General features: G+C 39.5%; 1 protein-coding gene across 3 annotated transcripts in view; it reads left to right on the top strand.

Annotated features, from left to right (window-relative positions):
- Positions 1-20,361, top strand: part of LOC137501271 (cholecystokinin receptor type A-like) — a 208,487-nt gene extending 188,126 nt beyond the window's left edge. For all 3 annotated transcript variants that reach the window (XM_068228207.1, XM_068228205.1, XM_068228202.1), the window contains 2 exons: positions 4,472-4,677; positions 19,482-20,361. In XM_068228207.1, the coding sequence (XP_068084308.1) occupies positions 4,472-4,506 (35 nt within the window). In that variant the 3' untranslated portion in view covers positions 4,507-4,677; positions 19,482-20,361. The remainder of the gene's footprint in view (positions 1-4,471; positions 4,678-19,481) is intronic.
- The last annotated feature ends 5,793 nt before the right edge of the window (positions 20,362-26,154 follow it).

Below are 26,154 nucleotides of genomic sequence, written 5' to 3'. Positions count from 1 at the left end.
ACCAACCATCGATTTCGACGGGTTTCTGCTAGTTTAATTGAATTCTGAGTGTAAAGTATGAAACATATCTAATAACTTGCTATGGTCTGAAATTTCTTGGTCCAACTAAATAGTATGTTATTTCTGATATTATTTCGCCAAACGATGCCCTTAGAGGACTGTTCTGTGAGATTATAAAGCAGGTGGTTGATTGAGTTGTACTTTGGTGATGTGAACGATGTATACTGTTCTGTTTGAAGAGCATCCTATTGGAATTACAGACGAATGTTTACTGACCCTCTGTCTAACTACCCTTACGAAAACAGTGACGTCGTGTTTGAACAATCAAACGATGAATGTTATTCATCCTTAGGCTGTTTGTCACAAGGTACAATTTCAAGTGGATGTTTCTCTATTTGGTACCGCGATAGCGCTTCCGTACGCTTCCCGCATAAATGATATTATACGATGTCTGAAGTAGCAGACAGGAGATATCGCTCATTTATGTTTGCCAGCCCGCCCCAAGAAATAAATCTGCGAAAGCGACCATTTATTGTGTTACTATTAGCCGGCTGTGATGAAGACCATGTTTATATTGTCTCCGATAGAGCTGGCATTGTGTCTGGTCACAGAGCTGCCAGTATAGTGAATGCCGGTACAGTTCCTAGTGGAGGTCACGGCCACCAACCCTCTCATCATTACCACAAATTTTCTTCTCTATTACAAATCTCCTGGCCTGAGAGGGCGCTACCGCCTCCGCATTCAGAGGATGAACAAATATAATCTAGTAGTATCTAACCAAACTAGACCAATAGTCTAGTCACCCGCTAAACGTAACCAAGCTAGACCAATAGCCTTGTCACCCGCTAAACCTAACCAAACTAGACCAACAGTCTTGTCACCCATTGTACCTAACCAAAATAGATCAATAGCCTTGTCACCCGCTTAACCTAACCAAACTAGACCAATAGTCTAGTCACCCGCTAAACCTAACCAAACTAGACCAATAGCCTTGTCACCCGCTAAACCTAACCAAACTAGACCAATAGTCTTGTCACCCGCTAAACCTAACCAAATTAGACTAATAATCTTGTCACCCATTGTACCTAACCAAAATAGATCAATAGCCTTGTCACCCGCTAAACATAACCATACTAGACCAATAGTCTTGTCACCCGCTGAACCTAACAAAACTAGATCAATAGTCTTGTCACCCGCTGAACCTAACCAAACTAGACTAATAGTCTTGCCACCTGCTGAATCTAACCAAAGTAGATCAATAGTCTTGTCACCCGCTGAACCTAACGAAACTAGATCAATAGTCTTGTCACTCACCGCACCTAACCAAACGAGGCCAACGGTTTTGCGTTCCCCAGAGCTAAGCTAAGCAGGACCGATGATTTTGTCACTCGCTGGACCTAATATACTAAGAAATGAATTAATTCTAGCTTTGAACAATTCAGAGTATAAAGTGTACTGCTGTAGCACGTCGCTTAACGCGCAATGGTTGGTAAGCCTTGATCAGTGCATTGTGACGTATCTTTCGCGGCAAAGGTACTGAAGCTGTACAGGTACTACTGTACCGTGTACCGATGGATTGCATTTCGTGGAACCAACGAGAGGATACTTTACTGCAAATTCTCGCTGTTATCTCCGCGTTTAGTATTGTTACAGGTAAAATACGTCCAATACCGGTATTTTCATAACGAAATATAAAGGTTACATTAACCAGTAAGGATTGCGGGAAAATACAATTGTAAATAAATACGTTATCGGCGATTGAATTCGTATATTAGAATATAAATTACGAAGAGAGAGATTCCGGACTTAACGTTCACAAGCATTTGTCACATTAGTGAGCCGAGCCGTACCGAGCCGAGTCAAAAACGAAAATAATCCTGGATATTATATATACCGAGCAAGTTGACCATGCGGTTAGGGGCCCGCAGCTGCGCGTTTGCATTCGGGATATAGTGGGTTCGAACCACACTGTCGCCATCCCTGAAGGTGATTTTCCATGGTATCCCATTTTCACACCAGGCAAATGCAGGGGCTGTATCTTAGTTAAGGCCACGGCCAGTTCCTTCCTATTCCTAGGCCTTTCATATCCCATCGTCCCCATAAGACCTGTGTGTGTCGGTGCGACGTAAAGAAATTTGAAAAAATGAAGAATATTAAATAAGGGAATAACGGACGAATAATGATCGTCAATAAAGTACATACTTCCTGTGCAGGAATTCAGTTATTATTATTATTATTATTATTATTATTATTATTATTATTATCATTATTATTATTATTATTATTATTATTATTATTAAATAATGTAGTGTACAAACCTTCACACCATGCAAGCAGTTATTTATTATGCATCTGGATGTGTTTGATGTTCCCTGATATTCAAAGTAGCGGTATACGTGACTTGTTTTCTACCTATTTTAACTTTGTCACCACACAGGAGGTGTTACGACTGCAGCCTGACTGAAGGTTGCTGTTTTCAATTAGTAGATAACGAAACAGCTGACTGCACAGCTCAATGCTTACCTCAACGAAACAATAAGCAGCCGATCAGGATGGCCTCTTCTTAACAATCAGACCTATTAGAACTACCTAATCTCTTCTTAAGTTCAGGTTTTATTCATTTACCTGATTATTTTACCTTTATTATACCGGTATATTATTGATGTATGTCTGTACCGGGATGTACGGCCTATTACGACATAATACTGATAGTGATTAGTGATATACGCTTTCCTAAAGCGATACTGGCAAATACAGAAATAATGCCGGTATTTTACCGATATTTTCTGTAGAAATACCGTCTCTGTTAGAACATACCATTCTTCCTTCTTCCGTAATGGTGACTACTTTCTTTAAGATTATAGTCCTCTCAGTTTTAATTACTGCCTTTATGGGTTTAAAATTCCTTTCTGGGGATCACGGCAAATACCTAGGTGTTAATATAAGGAAAGATCTTCGTTGGGGTAATCACATAAATGGGATTGTAAATAAAGGGTACAAATCTCTGCACATGGTTATGAGGGTATTTAGGGGTTGTAGTAAGGATGTAAAGCAGAGGGCTATAAGTCTCTGGTAAGACCCCAACTAGAGTATGGTTCCAGTGTATGAGACCCTCACCAGGATTACTTGACTCGAGAACTGGAAAATATCCAAAGAAAAGCAGCTCGATTTGTTCTGGAGGATTTCCGACAAAAGAGTAGCGTTACGAAAATGTTTCATAGTTTGGGCTGGGAAGACTTGGGAGAAAGGAGACGAGCTACTCGAATAAGTGGTATGTACCGAGCTGTGAGTGGAGAGATGGAGTGGAATGACATTAATAGACGAATATATTTGAGTGGTGTTTTTTAAAAGTGAGAAATTTCAAAATATGAAGATAAAGTTGGGATTCAAGAGAACAAATTGGGGCGAATATTCGTTTATAGCTAGGGAAGTTAGGGATTGAAATAATTTACCAAGGGGGATGTACAATAAATTTGCAAATTCTTTGCAATCATGTATGAAAGGCTAGAAAAATAACAGATAGGAAATCTGCCACGTGGGCGATCGCCCTAAATGAAGATCAGTGTTGATTGATTGATTGATTGATTGATTGATTGATTGATTGATTGATTGATTGATTGATTGATTGATTGATTGATTGATTGATTGATTGATTGATTGATTGATTGATTGATTGATTGATTGATTGATTGATTGATTGGAAGCATGGTATTTGAGTCGTTTTGGGCGGTAACAAACAATAGACTTATCACTTTTATCAAAAGCGTGACCACAAAACTACATGTGAACTGAAATGTTCAGTAGAAATGTCCGTCTCCATGGCTAAATGGTTAGCGTGCTGGCCTTTCGCCACAGGAGTTCCGGGTTCGATTCCAGGCAGGGTCGGTAATTTTAACCATCATTGGTTAATTTCCCCGGTACGGGGGCTGGGTGTATGTGTTGTCTTCATCATCATTTCACCCTCATCACGACGCGCAGGTCGCCTACTGGGTTCAAATCCAAACACCTGCACTTGGCGAGCTGAACCCGACCTGGGATCTCCCGACACTAAAAGCCATATGCCATTTCATATTTTCAGTAGAGATCATCAAACAGGCTGCAGAAATACATGGAAAAGATGTAATAGATAATGCTTGGAAAATTATTCGTGCTGCAAGGGCTGTCAACAAAGTCCGTGACTGAAAATATTAGTATGTAAAAGTTTCTCGTTTTATGTACCATTCTCTGTTATTTTTTTGATTTGAAATATTGCACTGGTCTACTTGGACTACTCTATATGGACTTAAGATGAGCCCATTTAAATGCGAAATTACATTAATTCTGTAGCCGAGGAAAATGTAATATGTAATATGTTTATAGTGTGAATAGAATATGAACGTCCAGTAATATTTCATAGGGAATGGTGGGTTTACACTATTTTAGAAGTTGAGAATGTAAACTCCGAGTTTCACTGAGTCTGTATGTGTTACAGAAGTGGTGGTGCTGGAGGCCGAGGATCGTGTTTAGCAGCGACCGGTTGTCCGGTGTGCCACCTCAAGTCGTCGAGGCGCCGCCGGATGACGATTCTTTTCGCTACCGCATAACGTGGCGTTCAAGTCACCGAACTGCTGCCAACTGCACACACAGTTCAAGTTCAAGCGATCTGTACTCGTGAAGAGGAAGGGCTCCAAAACCCAGGTAAGGAAGGTTAAAAACAATTTCTCTCCTGATGCTCTCCTTACTCTCTCCTTAAGCCAAATGCCGGGAGAGATCACTTTCTAGGCTACGGCCTCTACCTCGTCACCTCCTCTACACCTCAAATCCTCCGATCCAAATCTCCCTGGCATGAGAGAGCACGATACCCTCTAGGAGGCTCGTCGTACCTCTCCAGGGTACGGAATGAAAATATTAAAAATAACTGCCGGTGGGCCTCACGCGGCTTTTCATGTCACTGTTCTATGTGCCGTAATAGCAGAGTTCAGTAACTCAGTAGCCGCCCTATCGTGCCCGGTGGGTTGACACTTGGACCTAATCAATTGGCATTGGAATAATATAAATATTGTATATTGCATAATTTTAACACTTTAAATAAACAGAATACGGGTTAAAATAGATATATAGATAGGTAGATAGATAGAGAGAGAGAGATAAATATTATCGAGCACGTATGGGACATCATTGGACGACAACTCCGGCGTCATCCACAACCGGCATTAACCGTCCCTGTACTGATCGACCAAGTGCAACAAGCATGCAGCTCCATCCCACATGCTGACACCCGGCACATGTACGATACAATGAATGCACGTTTGTGTGCTTGCCTTCAACAATCAGATGATTACACCAATTACACACTTGCCATGGCTTTTCTCGCGCGGATATTAACCTGTATCCTTGTACCTTTAATCAACTAAATATGTTACCTCGACAAATATATAGCCAGAATTTCAGTATTCTACAGTATATTCCATATTTCATGATGTTTGGATATTTTTTTTTCCACCGGTGTATATATTGATCGGAATACGAAAGTATGTGCAGTTTGTAATATTGCAGACCTATAGCCTATGTACAGAATAACTGCTGCTAAACAGTACGTCACATCGACTAATGGATTGCACCATAAGACACCACTTGTAGTGGTATAAGTAGGTGATCCTATGGCATTTTCTTGTATCTATTCTATGGATTAGATTGAATTAAGGTCGAATAGGGCAAAATTTGGATAGAATTTCCGAACACATCATTACGTTTTCGATTTATATGTGAGAGTTAGAAACATAGACTTTAGCTCACATATGGTTATTGGGTGGGCCAGTATTCGTGATGAATTTGATAACTCTATGCCCAGAACCGCCTCATTAACTCACGTCTATTTTCATTTTTAAACTTTACTTTATATATATTGTATAGATCGCTCCCAACCGCATACAAGCTAGAAGTTTGCCAAATTTCAATTTTCTAGCTCGTCTGCCAAATTGTGCCGCCATCTTAATTTGTGGAGGAGGTTAAAAATTAGGACTTTCAGGAAACTTTTAAGCGTACTAAACCTGAAAGTTATCCTTTAGGATAAATATTCCCGACCCCGTTCTTAAGCTGAGCTCCAAATTTGAAACCCCAGCGTGGCCCCCTCAGAGAATTTGATAATTTTCTATTGTTCTAGGGATCATGAAGACATCAGATTCTCTGGTATCAGGTATTAAGTTTCTAATATGCCTAGAAGTGCGTGATTATTTTCATTCTTATAAATGAATTCATATATAGTATACAAAGATTGCTCCAAACCTACTTCCATTTATTAATATAGATTATATTTCACCCCTTTCCCTAGGAATTTTAGGAGTGCCTTGCCCCCACAGTACTTTTTCCAGAGAGTAGTTAATAATTGTACGCCCCCCCCCCACATCAAAGGGGGCCGAACTTGTACTTTAAAAAGTTTTGCAATGTCATAATTCATCTCAGCGACCCCGAAAAGTATGGATTCGAAAATATTTTCGATTATTCTTTACACCGTGGGCTACAACTGCCCCTATTTCTTCCAAAACATATGCAACCAGCTAGGAATTAAATGTGTTTTATTCCTATCTTTCACAACATCTTACAGCAATTTTATATGCAGATAGTCCGATATAGACTTGCCCGCAAATGCAAAATCTGTAAAAGAGGCAGTGAGTGAAACCCAAACGTCCGGCTCCATGGCTAAATGGTTAGCGTGCTGGCTTTTGGTCACAGGAGTCCCGGGTTCGATTCCCGGCAGGGTGGGGAATTTTAACCTTAATTGGTTAATTTCGCTGGCATGGGGGCTGGGTGTATGTGTCGTCTTCATCCTCATTTCATCATCATCATGATGACGCGCAGGTCGCCTACGGGAGTTAGATCAAAAGACCTGCACCTGGCGAGCCTAAGTCCTCGAACACATCCCGGCGCTAAAAGCCATAAGCCATTTCATTTTACGCCTCCCGCCCTAAATAGGGCCAAACTTGTACTTTAAAATGTCCGGAGTGTTACTATTCACCTCAAGCGATACAGAAAAGTAAGGATTTGACATTAGTTTCGATTATTTTTATGCCTCACTCCCCACTCGCCCTCACTCAAAAGGGGGCTGAACTTGGACTTTACAAATTTCTGGAGTGTTACTATTAATCTCAGCGACGCAGAAAAGTAAGGATTCGACATTAGTTTCGATTACTTTCATGTCTCACTTCCCCTAGCCCCCCACACAAAAGGGGGCTGAACTTGGACTTTTAAAATTCTGGGGTGTTAATATTCATCTCTGTGACCCCGAAAATTAAGGTTTTGACATTAGTTTCGATTATTTTTATATCTCACTCCCCCTCGCCGCCCATCCAAAAGGGGGTTGAACTTGTATTTTTAACAATCCGGAGTGCCACCATTCATCTCAGCGATCCGGAAAACTATGGATTCGACAGTATTTTCTGTTATTTTTATACATAAGCCCTCTGACCCCCACCCCTAAATGTGCTACGGATGGCTTATCCCTACAGCGCTCGTCTCCAGATAGTCATAAGTCATAAGTGTGGCAAGTTTAGTTTAATTGCTCCAGTGGTTTAAGGGGGAGATGTGTCATTTACATACCCACGCACGCACACACACACACGCACGCACACGCGCGCGCACATACATACGTCCTTTTTTATCTATATATATAAAATGAGAGTTTTGTCTGTACATTGCTCAGAATTTGAAAAGAATGGTATTTCTGTATCGGTCATGTCCACAGTAACAAGAAAATGCATTTTTTACTTTTCCGTAATTTCTGTCTGTCTGTCCGTCTGTATGTATGTACACGCATCACGAGAAAACGGATGAAGAGAATTTTATGAAAATCGGAATGTAAAGTCGGGTGATGAACCGCTACAATCTAGGCTATAAATTATTTTAATCACGCTGAGTGAAATGGTAGTTTAGGGGAAGGTCTGAAATTTAATTCTCAAATATTTATGTTATTAGAGGTCGTGTCTTAATGAAAATCGCTAGACAAAGATGGAAAATAAGTCGCTACAATATAGGCTATACACGCTGAAAAAAATGGTAGTTTAGGGGAAGGCCTAAAATTTAATTGTCAAATATTTATTTTATTAGTGGTCGTAACTTCACGAAAATTGGTATGCAAAGTCGGGAAATAGGGCGCTATAATCTAGGCTATAAATTATTTTAATCACGCTGAGTGAAATGATAGTTTAGGGGAAGGCCTGAAATGTAATATATATATAAAATAAGTGTTTTGCCTGTACATTGCTCAGAATTTGAAATGAATGGTATTTCTGTATCAGTCATGTCCACAGTAACAAGGAAATGCATTTTTTACTTTTCCGTAATTTCTGTCTGTCTGTCTGTCTGTCTGTCTGTCTGTCTGTCTGTCTGTCTGTCTGTCTGTCTGTCTGTCTGTCTGTCTGTCTGTCTGTCTGTCTGTCTGTCTGTCTGTCTGTCTGTCTGTCTGTCTGTCTGTCTGTCTGTCTGTCTGTCTGTCTGTCTGTCTGTATGATTGTACACGCATCAATAGAAAACGGCTGAAGAGAATTTAATGAAAATCGGTATGTAATGTCGGGTGATGAATCACTGCAAGCTCGGCTATAAATTATTTTATTCACGCTGAGTGAAATGGTAGTTTAGGGGAAGGACTGAAATGTAATTCTCAAATAAGTTATTTATGTTATTAGTGGTCGTATCGATAAATCTATATATATAAAATAAGAGTTTTGTCTGTACATTACTGAGAATTTGAAAAGAATGGTGTTTCTGTACCGGTCATGTCCACAGTGACAACGAAATGCATTTTTTACTTTTCCGTAATTTCTGTCTGTCTGTATGTATGTACACGCATCACGATAAAACGGCTGAAGAGAATTTAATGAAAATGGGTATGTAATGACGGGTGATGAACCACTGCAATCTAGGCTACAAATTATTTTATTCACGCTGAGTGAAATGGTAGTTTTGAGGAAGGTCTGAAATGTAATTCTCAAATAAGTTATGTTATTAGTGGTCGTATCGATAAGTACTACATAACTAACCTAACTTTAGTTATGTCGTATGTTAGTAGTAGTTATGTAAGAAGTTATTAAATTTCCGATCACTTATGGCTCATACATTGTTACCGTACCGCATATAATCGGAGATATTCATGAATTTGGATTTTTGTTACTAAGTCCATATCAGCGCCGAGTCACGAGAAAATGGGTAAAGAGAATTTAGTGGAAATCGGTGTGTATAGTCTGAGAATAAGGAACTACAGTCTACGATATAAATAATTTTGTAATACACCCTAATATCACAGAGTCGAAAGAAAACTAATGTGAAGGCCTGCAATATAGAAGGCTCATAAACTTTATCAACAATAACACTACATAGACCATTGTTTGTTGTGATGTGCTTTTTGTCTTCTGTTTCCTCTCATCTCCGATAGATAGGATTACTGCAGCGTACCGAGGTTCTTTTAATTTGCTTGACGTAGCACCGACACAGGTAGGTCTTATGGCGACGATGGGATAGGAAATGAATAGTGGTGTGAAGGAAGCGGCCTTGGCTTTAAGGTACAGCCTGGTGTGACTGGTGTAAAAATGGGAAACTACGGAAAACCATCTTTTATTTTTCTTATCGTCGCACCGACACAGATATGTCTTATGGCGACGATGGGATAGGAAATGTCTAGGAAGTGGAAGGAAGCGGCCGTGGCTTTAATTAAGGTACAGTCCCGGCATTTGCCTGGTGTGAAAATGGGAAACCACGGAAAACCATCGTCAGGGCTGCCGACAGTGGGGCTCGAACCAACCATCTGCCGAATACCATCTTCAGTGTTGCCGGCAGTGGGGTTCGAATCCACTATCTCCCGGATGCAAGCTCACAGCTGAGCACCCCTAACCACACGGCCAACTCGCCTGGGCGTACCGACTGTAACAGCCTGCCTGTATATTGGTGGGAAGTAGCTGGGGTGTAAGATAATTTTATTCTTTAGCATGCCATTCCTATGGTTCATACATTCTCTGATATATCTGGTACGTAACACACTGGTTCATCATAGTATTCGAGCTATACAATCCCTACTATAAGCCACTGATTGGAATGAGTAGTGTGCATGTTTAACTTAATTATGTCAGAGGAGTGTTCACGGCAGTTTGCGACCAGGTTATTCCAGCTCTGGAACTTTGGACTGTTAGATCGGCACCGTAGTACTGTTCGTTGAAAGTGAGAAAGTGTGCGGTTTTTCATTTGATCGAGTATTTTATATCATAACATTGCTTTCAATCGCTACATTCCTTCTGACGTTTTTGTAATGACCTATGTTGAATTCAGTTAGGAAAACCACCAAGTCAGTCTTTCTGAGAATCCCGTAGCGAAGCACGGGTACATCAGCTAGTATGCAATAAGAAGATAGAAGACGGATAGTCAACGGCACATTTATTAGTGCAGACCTTCATTTCGAGATTTACTGCTCCTAAACGGTACATCATATCGAAAAACGGATTGTGCCATCAGACGGCCCTTTTATCGTTCTACCTGGTTGGATCTATAAATTTTCGCATATTGCCCATAAATATGGGTTAGATTGAGTTAGAAACTTTGAATAGGCTGAAATTTGGGTACATTTTTAACACTTTACAATATTTTCGCATACTTTTATGGAAGCTAGGTTCATGAAATTTACCTTGCACATGGCCGTTGGTTATGTCAATGTGTGTACCAAATTTGATGATTCTCTCTTTCCTATAAGTGTGTCAAACTATGAAATATACGTGTAAAAATACAAAATTACGTACAGTCAAGGAATACAGCCAAATCTAATGTATAACGGGGAGAGTGATACGACAAAAAATCATAGAACCAAAGTTGTAGATCACTCGAAATTGAACGGAGATTGTGCCATCCCTTTTGTGATACGACTTACCGTTTAGCCAACAAATGCCTCTAAAGGAAGGTCTGCAAAGTCATAAATGTTGCCTTCATATCTCATAATTTCTCCGTCGGTTACATGACAAAAGCTATAGTATTGCCAAATTTCAATTTTCTGGCTCGTCTGTCAGATTGCGCCGCCATCTTGATTTGGGGGAGGCGGTTAAACATTAGAAGTTTCAGGAAACTTTTAAGCTATTGAAACCTATAGGTTATCATTTTGCATAAATATATCCGACCGCGTTCTTATGCTGAGCCCCAAATTTGAAATCCCCAGCGTGGCCCCTCAAGGAATTTTAAGAATTTTCGATTTATTCTAGGGATCCCGAAGTCATCAGCTTCTCTGGTACCAAGTTTTAAGTTACTAAGATGCCTGGAATCAGTACGTTCGCAACCTTGGTGGAGTGCAGTCGCTTTCGTGCTCGCTACGTGTGACTCATCCATAGCCTGGTATTTCCGTCGTACAGCTTTCAGTGTTCGTGTAGGATATATATCGTTCTTGAATTGCAGCTAATATTATCAACTGGACTATGAATGATCCGCCCGATACGGGGCAGATCATTAATTCTGCCCTACAGACTTGTTATGCAGATCCAGCTACAACACCTTTACGATTAAATCCTCTTGATTTTCAATCAAGTCTTCAAGATCAGCAACCAGCCCTCCCAGTGGAGCAACATCACACTTTACGTACTCGACATCATGAAGAGAGCAACGTCAGCACCGGCAACTTATCAACAGAACGAGGATCAAGTACAGGTACTCATAGTCATAATAGTTCTAATATGAAGTGCAATTTAGACCCTAAAACTAAGCGTTTTCGTGCCGATCCCAACTCACATACGGAACAGTTAGTAGACATGGATACTGAGAATGAAAATGACTCTTCCGACACAACTAATGACACAAATGCATCAAACCAAATTTCTGTTAATACCCCATTAGTTGCCCCATCATCTTCTACTGGGGGTACACCGTCGTCATCCCGTCTCAGTCAAAATAATAGGTACAATAATACTGATAACGGACCGTTCCTTGTTATTGTTGAAGGGACTAAGGATAATATAGGGAACTTACATCCGATGTCAATAGGACGATTGATCTTTAGTGAAAATATAATTCCCCGTCAACAAGTTCTGGACATTAAACCTTCCGGGAAGAATAGACTTCGTATCGAGACCTTATCCGGAATAGCAGCAAACAAGCTAGTTGAATCAAACTTTTTGAAGGAAAAACACCTTGATGTCTATATTCCCAACAGTGTTGTGCACAGGCTCGGGATTATCAGAAATTTAGACACGACATTTAGTGAAGATGAAATTCTAAAGGAAATTCAGAGTGCTATTCCCATTTCCCAAGTGAAACGATTTACAAAGAAGCTTCCCAATGGAGACACGCGACCAATTCCAGTCTGCCTCATAACATTTCGTGCCCAACACCTACCTCAACATATTTATATCCTAGGAACACGGTGCGAAGTTCAACCTTACATCTTTCCAGTGATGCAATGTCACCGATGTTTAAGATATAACCATTCATTATCTCAATGCAGAGGACAGCAACGCTGCAGTAGGTGTGCGGGACCCCATGACGTAAGAACTTGTACTGACACTGCACCACCAACATGCATGTATTGCCACGGTCCACACTTAGCCACGGATAGGGAGTGTCCCGAGTACAAGAAATGGTCCGAAATCAAATACCTTATGGCTCAGAATAATGTATCTCAAGAAGTAGCAATCAAAATGTACCATAACAGAAATTATTCTACTGCTGTACTGGCCCCGTCTTTCAATTGGCAAAGCAGGGAAGAATTCCCTCCTCTCTCACAATCAGCGGTCCCGTCTCCAGCGGACTTTCAGCCACATCTACCACGCACGGATATCCCGCCGACTAACATGCAGTTTCGGTATCCAGAACAGGTTTCTCAGCCAGTAAACAACTTGACCAACACGTAGTTAACCTCACAGCACCATCAACAACAAATAATGCCTCCCCAAAGACAAGAAACGCCGATGAGAGTGCATCCTCGCATATCACAGCAATTGCAACGGCCCCAGAGACCTCCTCCCCCATCTACACCGCAACCAAATTATCCATCGATTCAACAACGTCAGTATATTCCCCCACATTTGCCTGTAACAGCAATTTCCCACAACCCCTATACCCCTCAACCACATAACATCATGACAACCGCCTCCCAAAATTATGAGCATTTGATCGGAAAGATATTTAACCTTATCATGCTCCTCCTTACTCAAGCTCAATCTACAACGCCCGAGGCCTTTAACCCGGCTATAATACATAACATGATCGCAAGTATATTTACTTCAGGTAATGAATAAAATACTTCAATGGAACGCACGTTCCGTACTTGCGAATAAAGAGACCTTACGAAGAGTTTTATACACTGAAGGTATTGATTTCGCCACCTTGAGTGAAACGTGGCTTAAGAACGATTCTAATCTAACCATTCCTGGCTATCATGTCATCCGACAGGACCGAGAAGACGGATATGGAGGGGTATCAATATTAATAAAGAATACAATTCCATACGTAGAAGCAGTTATTGATCACTCGCAGATTGCAAGTTTTCAGGCCGTTGCCGCAAGAGTTCACATTAACAACCAAGATATTACATTGGTCTCATTATATAGCCCACCCCGAACAAAAATTCAACTTCAAGAATGGTATCGGCTTACGCAACAGATAGAGCCACCTTTTCTCTTTTGTGGTGATTATAACGCACATAGCACAACATGGGGTTGCGAGATAAATGATACATATGGCGATGCTGTCTTACAAATAGTAGATGAGTTCAATTTATTTGTGTTAAACGATGGATCGGCTACCCTGTTACCAGTACCGGGACAACGTCTCTCCGCTTCTAATATCGCATCTGATTTTCATTGGAAAATCTTGCCGTATCCAATGGGTTCTAATCATTATGCTATCATCATTTCGCCTGTTTTACCATTTCGTCCTTCACCGGTCAAACCCACTATTAAATGGAACGTTCAAAACGCTGACTGGGTCAAATACAGAAGGGTGATAGACGCAAATATACTCTCTGTGTTACATCAAAAAACCACGCTTGATAAATACAACGCCTTCGTACACACCATTAATTTAGCTGCCGCCATATCCATTCCTGAACGAAAACAAACCTACATCTCAAAAAGATTCCCTGCTCCATGGTGGAATTACGAATGCAGTCGACAGATAGCTAAGAGAAATCAGGCCCTCAGCAAGTTAAAGCGAGCAACTACAATGGAAAATTTCCTCAATTACAAGAATATAGATGCAGCAGTCAAACGCTTTCTGAAAAGGGTAAAGAAGCATAGCTGGCGATCTTATTGTGAAAAGCTGACCAAGGATACACCCCTATCGCAAATATGGTCGATGGTTAACAAAATGAAGAAAAAAACGCCAACCCCTAAGGCACTTAAATGTTGGGCAGAAGAGTTTTCAGATCTTATTGCTCCACCTACGACCTCACTTCCTCCAAAACAACGTCCACCGTTCGAACTTTCCCGTCCTACGCAAGATATTCTCACATCACCTTTCACGCTACATGAATTAGAACAAATTTTAAAAACTACTGCTAACTCTGCGCCTGGATATGACCATATACATTACTGCATGCTTTCTAACTTATCTCGCAATGCCAAGGAAATATTGCTCTTACTTTTCACATATATTTGGAATGAAACCAATTTTCCCGACGACTGGACGACGCAGATTATTGTCCCAATTTTAAAACAAGGTAAAGATCCTAACGAAGCTTCTTCTTACAGACCCATCGCTCTATCTTCATGCATAGCTAAAACTTTTGAACGGCTGTTGAAACTAAGACTGGAGTGGTGGTGAGAGTTTCACAATTTATTGCCTCGATCTCAATATGGGTTCCGGAAAAGTCGTTCTACTTACGACCATCTTAGCATTCTGACTACGGACATTGAACATACATTTCTAAACCATGGTTACCTTACCGCCATATTTCTCGATATATCTGGGGCATATGACAGCGTTAGTATACAAGTACTTTCTGCAAAGCTACATGACCTTGGTCTTCCCGAAATATACGTCCGAGGTATATATAACTTATTTTTCCGGCGGACAATCTATATTCGAACCCAAGATAACACCTTGTATGGGCCCAGACTAGTAACAAAAGGACTCCCTCAGGGTGCTATACTGAGTCCTTTACTGTATGCCATCTACACTGCAGATCTCGATCACATGTTAACAAACAGTCAAAGTTCTTCAGTATGCAGACGACGTATGTATCTACGCATCATCGCACTCTCTTTGTTTAACATGTTTGTGGCTAGATGACGCTGCAAGGAAACTCCACGCCTGGACATTTCAAACAGGTCTTAATTTATCCCCAACAAAATCCTCTATTATTGTCTTCACTCGAAAGCAATTCCACTCAATATCACCATCTGTACATCTTGGGCCATACTCCTTCCCCTTACGGACTTCAGCCAAGCTACTAGGCTTATACCTCGATAGTAAACTTACATGGAGAACCCACGTCGAGTACCTGGTAACTAAAGTGGGCCGAACGTTAAACATAATCAGAGCATTATGTCGAGTATGGTGGGGAGCTGACCCATCTGTCCTATTACTATTATATAGATCGTTAATCCGATCTGTACTAGATTATGGCTGCATCTTTTTCGGCAACGCACCGCAGTATGTTCTTCGAAAACTAGATGTCCTGCAGTTCCGCGCACTCAGAATATGTCTCGGAGCCATGAACTCAAGTCCTACTAACGCACTACTAGTAGAGGCTAAAGAAATGCCCCTTCAGATAAGACGAGATCTGCTTGCCAACAACTTTCTTCTGCAACGCTCGTCCATAACTAGCCACCCTATAATATCTAAACTGCGCCGCCTCCTTCCACTGTGTGACAGAGGAACAAACAGAAGACTACGGACACCTCTATTGGTCAAAAGTATCAAGAAATTGCAGCACATCATACCCCTTACTCTACAAGATACAGCGCTTCCAGTATTTCGACAGAGGTATGAACTTTCAGTATTTCAACCATCCACATTTCATCTTCCAGATTTTATTATCTGCAATACCAATATCAACGAAAAAGTAACAAATTTTATCGATGCATATTGGGGCAGTTATACTCAAATATACACAGATGGGTCTAAGACCAATGAAGGAGTCGGATATGCGTACTACTGCCCTGCATTCAACACCAGCAAAATGTTCTCCCTTCCCCACGAAGCTTCAATATTCACAGCTGAAATACTTGCCATTAAATCAGCCATCACGTACGGCGTCCAGCACTTCAGCAGTATATTAATTCTCACGGACTCCGAGAGTGCACTTCAAAAACTAGAACAACCATGCAGGAACACGCGTTCGAATAAATACATCATGGACATCCTAAGTTGCATATACCAAGCTAAGGAAAACGGAAAAGAAGTTCATCTTATGTGGATCAAAGGTCACACTGGAATTATACATAATGAAACCGTAGACCAACTGGCAAAGCAGAGCATTACAGAAGGCCAGTTCCAAGCACTACGCCTACCATACACGGACTTCCAAAGCCACATCAAGAAACAGGCTCACAAAGAATGGTCAAATTACTGGGCAACAACTCAACGCATCAAAGGCAAGCATTACGCCGCTATCCAGAGACACATCCCACAGAAACCATGGTTCAGTCTACTATCTCTAACTCGCCACCATATGACATCAATTATCAGAATGCGACTTGGACATGCATCTTACCCCAGTCATCTGTTCAGACTCAAAGTCATAGACTCCCCAAATTGTACCTCTGACCCCAATCAAGAAGCAGACCTCAACCATACAATTTTAGGATGTACTAGATACAAACCACAAGTGACCAACTTATATCAAACGCTTATACAACTGAAAGTTCCACTTCCCACTTCCGTTTCGTCGTTGTTCAGCAGCTATGACATCCGTATATATCAAGCAATAGCCACATTTTTAAGTGAAGCTAATTTAACATTGTGATAAGTTTGTTCTGTAGTCTGTAGTTAAACTGTTCTCATCCAACCAAAGTTCCTGTACCGTGGCTTTCCATCACCAATTAGTCATAATGCCATGAACGGTCCCATGTTGTAAAGATGTTGCTCTTTGACTTTCCTGTTTTCTAAATGTACAGAGCTGGCAGCATGGTCTTACGGACCAAATGCCAAAATGTAATTTTTAAAAAAAAAGATACCTGGAAGTGTCTCATTAATTCACGTTTATTTTCATTTTGTAGCTTAATTTATCATATACAGTACACATAGATCGTTCCAGGCCGACATCAATTTATTAATACAGTTCCTTTTTCACCCCTTCCCTAGGGTTTCTAGGGGCGACTTACCCCCCAACGTATTTCTTCCAAATAGTGGGTAATATTTCTACGCCCCCCACCCCCACCCCCGAATAGGCTGAACTTATAAAAATCCGGAGTGTCCCCATTTATCTCAGTCACCCAGAATACGGTGGATTCGACACAACATACCACACTACCAACTACCACAGCAACAAGCAATAGTGATTATATCCTTCCATATAGGGTTGGCGTCAGGAAGTGCATCCGGCAGTAAAACAGGGCCAAATCCACTTGTGCTATACAGTTCGCTCCCGCCGCCGCACAGATGTGGCAAAAGTGTTAGTAGAAGAAGAAGAAGAAGAAGGAGGAGGAGGAGGAGGTATGAAAGTACCCGTGCATTTACTATACAAAGGACCAAGAACTCAAAAACAGAGACATGAAGAGAGATGCGTGGTTATAGTAATGGCGCTATGTTAGGGGAGACGTTGTGGCTTTTTTGCTGATAGCATTTTTCAACAAACAGAAAACCATTTCAAATGAGTTCACGGGTACTACGTAATACTAAAGGAATTTCTTGGTTGTCTTATTTTATTTTGTAGGAGCACAACTTGTCCATTTGGTGACCTGTCGCTTATTGTACAGTAGGATGGACCCAATATTTTCTTTGACAATGACGACGACGAACAACCAACGCAGCGCATAACGCAGCAACGGTGGTATTTTTTAATGGAATTCCTTCCATACGCAGGGCAATGGCGATGCTTTGATACTTAACAATATAGAACATACTAATAAAATCACGCCGCACAAACACGCAAGTGTGGCCCTAGCCTAAGCGGGCGGGCAGGCAGGGGATGAGCGTATGTTGTCACTCTTTTGTTTGCCCCATTCATCTGCCAGTGTTGAAAGAATTTTTTTCTGCTATCAATCGAATTAAAACAAAAACCAGAAATAGACTGTTCACTCAAACGATCTTCGGTCTTCTGCATTCAAGAAAGGAATACACAATCTACATCCTGCTACGACTTCAAAATTGGCACATAATTTCTACGCCTGATGGGTAGGGATGAGTGAAATTGTATATTTTTCTCATAATAACTTCATATACTATTGCATTCTTTAATTTAATTGTATTATAACATTTCAGTGCTCGAGAAACTAACGGAATTTTCATTAAAACTTCCATCATTTTTACGTACAATCTACCGATTTTTTATTTGTAGACCTGGCAACACTGACTGAAAGAGTACAGTGCTTATTATTTCAACTGGACCACTGCCTGTTGCTAAGGTACAACGATCTTATATGCTGGCTTCAAGGAGGGCCAAAGGGCCCAACATGTTGTCCACTAAGTTTGCGTCCATTCTTTCCAATGACATTTCATTAACTGGATTCTGTTTATTTCATTTCATGTACTATGTACTCATGAGAAGGAAAATAAAGCACTTAAATTATTATAATTTCACTGTTTTATTTGGCATTTTTCTGATTCAACGGGAGTGAAACAAAAGCTTTGAAACTCCGAAATACTGTAGGCCTACATCACACTGATTTTTCTCCGCCTCCCTCGAGATAATGGTGAGCTATGTGCGTTTATCAACACGGCGTGAGTCAAGCAATAGAACTACGCGCCCGACCTCAAGGCGAGTGCCGCATTTCTTTTCGTCTAACGCCTACACATTAGAAACCATTTAATGTTTTCAAAAACTCGTTGGATTTGCAAAATAAGCACATCACTGAATTTATCGCTCGGTTCTTAATTTTTCTATTGGGTAAAATTTACATAGCCCCGTTAAAAACAAAGTGGCTACCGGTTTCTCGGTAAATAAGTATGTGGTCGAGAGGAACAACACAGTATTTAATGACTACCTTACAACAATTTAAGAATTTGAAAACAGAATGTCTATATTTTTAACCAATCAGGAGATATTTGAGGTGAACATTAGCTGAATCACCCTGTATATGCTACTTCCATAATTCTGGTTCGTCCTTTATTTCCTTTTGTATAGAGCATATTCTGTTGGATCAATTCCCCCAATCTGTTCACTAGATTTCGGAATCTTTTATATCCCATGTTTCTATTCGATGTCATCTATTGTGTTTTATCGAAAGAGATCTTAAGTCCTGTTTTATCAGCCGCCTCCTGCAGTAATAATTGCTCCATTTTACAGACATTATTTCCACTAAAGATTCATTGTACTACTATACCATGTACGAAATATCAATCCAAAATAGTAATTGGTGTTATTTTCTTTTATTTTACAGACGGCCAAGCAGATCACAACCCAGGTATAATCACGACATTAAGATGATTGTCACCAACCAAACCACACGGAGCAACGCTCTTCTAACAATAACAGTGACGGACCACAACGTGGCTTCAGGCATTAACACCATTAATTACACGATGATTGAATTTCCATACGCTATCTGGAAAGTGGAAGACATTAGCCATAAATTTATGGATTATTAAATATCCTTTGAATGATACGAACAGAGTTATGAACCGCTGTTTTCAACACTTCATAATGGAATTTGCTGCGTATAATGAAGTTCATATGATAATAGTTCTTGCTTCTCTTAACTCATTTCAGTGTTTGAGAAACAATGTGAACATTTTGAGTGCAGCGATGTATCAGACGGACTGATAACATACTAAACGTCTTCACTGAACACTTGTGCTGCAAACTCTTGAAAAGAAGACAGCAATAAACATTGACTTATGATAGTTCCAATTAGAATTGATAGTTCGTAACCTATCTGCTCAGATACCCCTCCCCCTTCCGAATTTTGATATCTTACTAATCGCTTTGCTGTGATTTATCTCGACGTCCTTTTGTAAATGTTTCCCTAATCTTAAGTACAGTATGAAGATTACTATACAACGATTTTGGTGTGTTCACATATCAATGTTACTTTGACAGGCTTTCGGATAAAACAGGCGTTTAAAATACATTTGACACGGAAGCCTATTTTTTTAATAATATATGTGTATTTTTATATTCAGTGTAATAAGTCTTAAGTCGAATATACGTTTCTAAACCTTTGTGTGAACAAACAAACTTAATGACTGTATGCTCATCATTTGTATTTCCGTGCTTAATAATATTTGTCGCTACCTACTATCGCGTATAAAAAATAAAATTCCTTAAACATGTGTCACTTCTGTTACAAATGAAATGTTAAACATTTCTTACCAATGAAAATAATGAAAGTGCCACAGAACCACTTTTGATTTACACTTAGTTTACGAGAACGTTCATAGTGCAATAGTGCATTAACGTATGTGTAAAGCAAGACAGGTTAATAGTGAAAGTGAAAGCAATCTATTAAGCGGTAAGTGCATATTTTCTTTGCTTCTCCAGTGAATCAACCTATCCCCAATCCCTTTAGATTTTAAGAGACACAGTGGTGTAAGAATTTTGTATCACAGGCGTTATTTAACCTTTCGGAAGTCAACGACATAGAATTGTCGTATGTGCGCACAATTCTTTTCAAAATTCTTAAGTGATTTATTTTAAACTTCATTCATTCTTCAGGAAACGAAAGTATGAATTGTATTGACACCGTAGTTTTGGATGGGATAGAACATTTTAAACCTTTATTTGTACACAACTAAGACTTTACAAACACAAACATGCCTTTGAATTTTGAGATAATGTGTTGGATATTTATTTTCTCGTTTATTAAATTTACATTATCATTTTCTACATTATCTCAAGTATGGAGGATAAAAGAATGGATACATGAATCTAGGTGTTGATATTGGAGTCTATAAGAAACAACTGCAGAGAAAAAAATGCAGAATCATTAAGGGCACATTGATAGTTATTAAAGGATAACCGCAGAAATTCCATTCACGGGTCAAAATGTCACTACTTATGCCACAATGCTATTGAATCAAGTAGCAAAATCTTTGTTCTATCATATTCGTTCATAATATGATAATTTCTTTGTTTCATCATGTGACCAATCAAGAGGCCATAATCAATGCCACCATTTCACTTCTTAATATATCTTAATAATTTCCATACTACAAGATGCAGACACCCTTGGAGGCCACTGGAGATAGAGTCAACACCCATCATCTTTTAGGAACCTCTTTGTAATAAAAGAATGCATTCATTCAAAAAAAAAATGTCATCATGGCTCCATCATAGTTCTATGGGTACCTGTGGAACCGAGAATGTGATAATTACAAACATATTAATAGCTATCACAAGGCAAAACATACTAATTGATATGTATTTCTCTTAACCAAAAATTCATTCGGTGAGAGGGAAACATAATTTAATTTCACTCATTAAGAATATCAAATCAAAGAAAACTGAAAGTGTTCAGCGTTTCACCCCAGTGTCATTGACGAATTCGTTGCCACACTTTAGCAAAATGCTCGTTGTTTATCGACTGGAAAAGCCGAAATATTTTCAAATTAAAAGTTTTCTTAGTGCTCTTCTGGAATAATGGGCTTGTTTAACTTTACAATTGATCATTTAAATGCTCGTACAGCACAATTCTGTGTTCATGTTCTATGTACCAACAAGGGTTTACCCTTTCTAAAATATTCACTATATTTTATTTACAAATGATAAATGAGTGGCATTATGAATTAAATTATTTATTTATTTATTTATTTATTAATGCCTTTTTTCAGTGGCGAAGTTAGGGCTCGAGGCCCTCTCTTCCACTTAACCACATACTAATCAAAACCATACATAAAATTATGAGATATTTAAAATAGTTAAAACCAAACAAAAATTAATATAATTGAAAGCAAATTTAAATACATTACTAAGTTAATAATAAAACTAATTAAAAGTAAGAACTCTTAATAATGACTTATCCTCAGGCGCGCACACATTCATACTTCAACCATTCAGTTAGCTGTCCTCAGCAGGTAGTCTCGGCAGGTGACCTTAAACCTTTGTAAAGAGCTAGTTTTTCTGACCTGAGCTGGCAGGGAATTCCATAATCTGGCGCCGGTCACTACAAACGATCTATTAATTTTATTTGTGCGGTGCACTGGAATAGAAAGAGTGGATCTGGAACGTGTATTTTTGTGAAATGATGATAGAAAGGTGAATTTAGAAGAAATATACAGTGGCTGACTTTCCGCTAGTACTCTAAACACCATCGTTAAAATGTGTAGCTGCCGACGTTTATCAGGCTTCAGCCATGAGAGAGCCTTATAATATGGAGTAATGTGAACATCGTACCCAATATTGTAAATAAATCGCAGGCAGGAATTCAGTGCTCGTTGAAGTTTAAGTGTTTCTTCTCTTGTCATATCAACTAGAACAACGTCACAATAATCAAGAATAGGGAGAACCAGTGTAATATTTTGCGTAATATGACAATAAATAACAACTTGTCACAGTCCAAATCATTACAATTTAATTCAATTATGTGAAAGTGGCAATCTTACTACTATGATGAAACAAGAGATTTAATTATATTTAACATCCACATGGTACATTTAACCCCTCAGCGCCGACCTCTATACATGGTATACACTCTCTTTTCTTCCGTAGCCGCTGACCTCTATACGTGGTATAGATCCATACATGGTTCCGCATTTACGGCTATAGCGCGAAGGGTTTATAGTTATGGATATGCAAATTGTTTTATTTTCATGAGAAAATATCGGGGTTTATCAGTGTTGTGAAATAAGAATTGAAGATCTTTAAAATGTAGTTTTTTGTAAGGATAAATATTTGTCAAGTAAGTCTGAGGACAAATCTCCGTTTTTTAAAGTCTTTTTTTTTTCATTCTTTCCCACAGAATAAAATAAATGATGATCCGAGAAGTTTATCTTTTGGCGTGATGTTCTTTTCTCTATCTGTACATTGAGAGCGCGGTTTATTTATTATATTTGTCTTTATTTCTCCGCTTGTAATATTTTCGTAACTCTCCACGAGCGCTCTGTGTAGGCACGAGTTAGTGCTGCTTTCTGTCATACGATACGAGAACCAGTTGTTCATGGTATATATCTCGCTTGAAAGACGATATCTCGACATTTTATCTGAAATACGTATCGAGTTGGTTTGTTTCGTCATAAATGTTATTCCCCTCATTCAGTTTCGTCCTGCTGCTTTATCAGTCCGTATGGCGCGCCGCGCTCAATGGATAGCGCCAGCCGTGGTTTGACTGACAGTAACGTGCTTGAAATATTGTATAATTCAGATGAAAGTTTAGTCGGAAGTAGTAGTGACAGTATTAACAGCAGTGATAATGCAATAGATGATGTGGCAGTTGTAAATGATGAGAGTGTCGATGAGGAGGTACCAGTACTTTGAAATTTCGTGTGGGAGACTATGGATAAACATACAGGTCAAAGGGAAATTTCAACAGTGAATTCGGATTCCTAAATTCTCTAAGAATATTCAGACAAGTCACAGAGACAAATATTGAGCAGTTAACGGATTCAGCTGGTGGAAGGTTTGTTTACAAAATACGTTCGCTCGGGCGGGGAACGAAATATTCAAAGCCGGCGCGCATCAGTTAATACAGTTCCAAAGTTGCAGGAAGGACATTTTATCACGAAATTAGCACCCAAAAGTGAGAAATCCAAAACTCAGAGACGTTGTGTCGTATGTTGAAAAACGGCAAAAAGTAGACGTCGGTGTACTGCTGCCAGGAGTGTGACGTATCTCGAAGAGTGCTGCGAACTCTATCACACGAAACTAAATTACTAAGGAAATGTGAAACAATTATGTTATTATCTGCATGTATATAGCTCCATCATAAGCAATTCCAAATTACGTGAATATCGGGCTACTCTTATACTTGTAGTAACGCATTAAATGAATCAATGTATTTCAGTCACGTGTACTTGAAATCTCATCCGACCGCGGGCAGGAAGCTCTTTAAATGGGTGCGATGCTGAGGGGTTAACCAATTATTGCACGCTATCTCAAGCATTGAATAACAATATTGAAAACAAGGAAAGTTTTGTACAATTTAATTTTTAATATTGCCGTGTTCCACCATTAACATCAGACTACTAGAATTTGCCGTTCTTCACTTCCAAAGGTTAGAAATGAACAGCAGGCCTGGACTACACGGCGTCTTGCCATAATGCTTTTTACAGTAGAGGGTATGATCCTTCCTTTACTGTAATTGTGTTAGAAAGATTCTCGGCTTCAATATCCCTTATTAACTAATAAACACCACGGTTCGGTGATTGGACCGAACACCCTGAAAATCTGAACAGCGATCTTAAGCTATTTTCTCAGCTTTTAGACCTTATGTATTACACCAGATCTCCAAGATGTTAAAATACTTGGCCTGCTACCCACCCTCATTTACCACCTAATCAAACCTATGCCATTCAGTGCCCCTTTGTGTATGATTGGATGTTTTGGACGCCATTCCCCTCAAACTGCACAATATTACAATTAATAGTTATGACTATAAGTTTAGCGTCCCTGTAATCGTTTCTCTATATAAGAATGGAATGACGTCTGTCTATCCACTTGCCTTCAGAAATGACATCACATCGTGACATTTCGAGACAGTTTGTTCAAACATTAGTTGCGGCTGTCGGGTCAGAGGGTCCCGAGTTCGATCCTCGGCCGGGCTGGGGATTTTAATCGCGTCCGATTAATTTTTTGGCTCGGGGACTGGGTATTTGTGTTTCTCTCAACACTTTCCTCTTCATATTCAGACATCACCAACCACCACAGTAACACGCAATAGTGAATACATCCATATAAATTTGGCGTCACAAAGGGAATCCGAGCGTAAAACATGACTAAGTCTACATTTGTGACAGTTCGCACCCACGACCCGACAGGTGTGGGAAAAGTGGCAGACGAAGACGAATTTTATCAAGCATATGCCTGTAGGATTTAAAGTGTTACAAAATATGTTGCAAAAACCATTACTGAAATTTTCTTTATCTTTTTTTATAGGCACATAATAAGGAAGTGGCTTCCCACACTATTGGATGAAACTAGCTTTACATAGTTTTTTCAGGCTGACTTCGCTTTTCGGGAGTGAAATTTGGGTATACTGAGGATATCTTATTAATAAGTTGTAAGTGAAATGAAAGTTGCGAGAAAAAATTACCTTGTAAAAATAGGCAGGAACATGAGGGTTCTCGAAATGAGGAGATAAAGGCTAAGTTAGAAATAAACTTGATGGATGAATCAATACATATCAACAGAGTTTTGTGTTGGAGACATAAGAGCCGAATAGAGGGGTATAGGTTACCTAGGAGAATATTGGACTGGAACCTGGAGGATAAGGGAAGTAGAGAGACGCAAAGTCTGCGATGGTTAGACTCAGTTTCTAACGATTTAATTATAAGAGATGTGAAATGAACGACGTGTACATTCTGCTATGTTCTGTTTGCGAATATTGATCTGAAATTATATTTTGTGAAATTATTTGCGGAAATCGCGTAATAGTTCAAAATAAGATGGTATCTCTTCATTTGTCGCTTAATCGCGCCTGAACTACCGGAACACCTGATCTGATATTAGATAGGTACATGACTCGGATATTTAATTCAAATACGAGCATATTATAATTTCTCGATACCGTAAAATTAACCTTTCATAAATGGCAGCCATTCATATGGAGGTATTTACTAAACTCCCATGTACTTTATACGTAAAAATCCAAAAGAATGGCCAAATGGTTTGTCCGATCACCAAATAAACCCACCAGTGTTGTACAAAAGAATTGTCAGTAGTCTGTCACTATTGTAACGGTCACAGTGTTTTCAGGGTTTCGTAGACTTATTAGAAATAAAAGAAAAATATGGTGTGGATAATAAATTGTATTCAGTATAACGTGGTTCACTTGGAGTGTGGGTAATAACTGGGTGTAGTAGGCTTACCGGTCAGTCATATGAGAAACAAAAGACATAATTTAAGAGTTCGGGAGTAAAATTACGAGTAAATGTAAGACCAATAAATGACATGTCCAATGT

The sequence above is a fragment of the Anabrus simplex genome, chromosome 1 (genome assembly GCF_040414725.1).
Source record: "Anabrus simplex isolate iqAnaSimp1 chromosome 1, ASM4041472v1, whole genome shotgun sequence".
NCBI lineage: Eukaryota > Metazoa > Arthropoda > Insecta > Orthoptera > Tettigoniidae > Anabrus > Anabrus simplex.
Note: the sequence above shows the minus strand (reverse complement) of the source record. Positions and strands in the feature narration are given on the sequence as shown.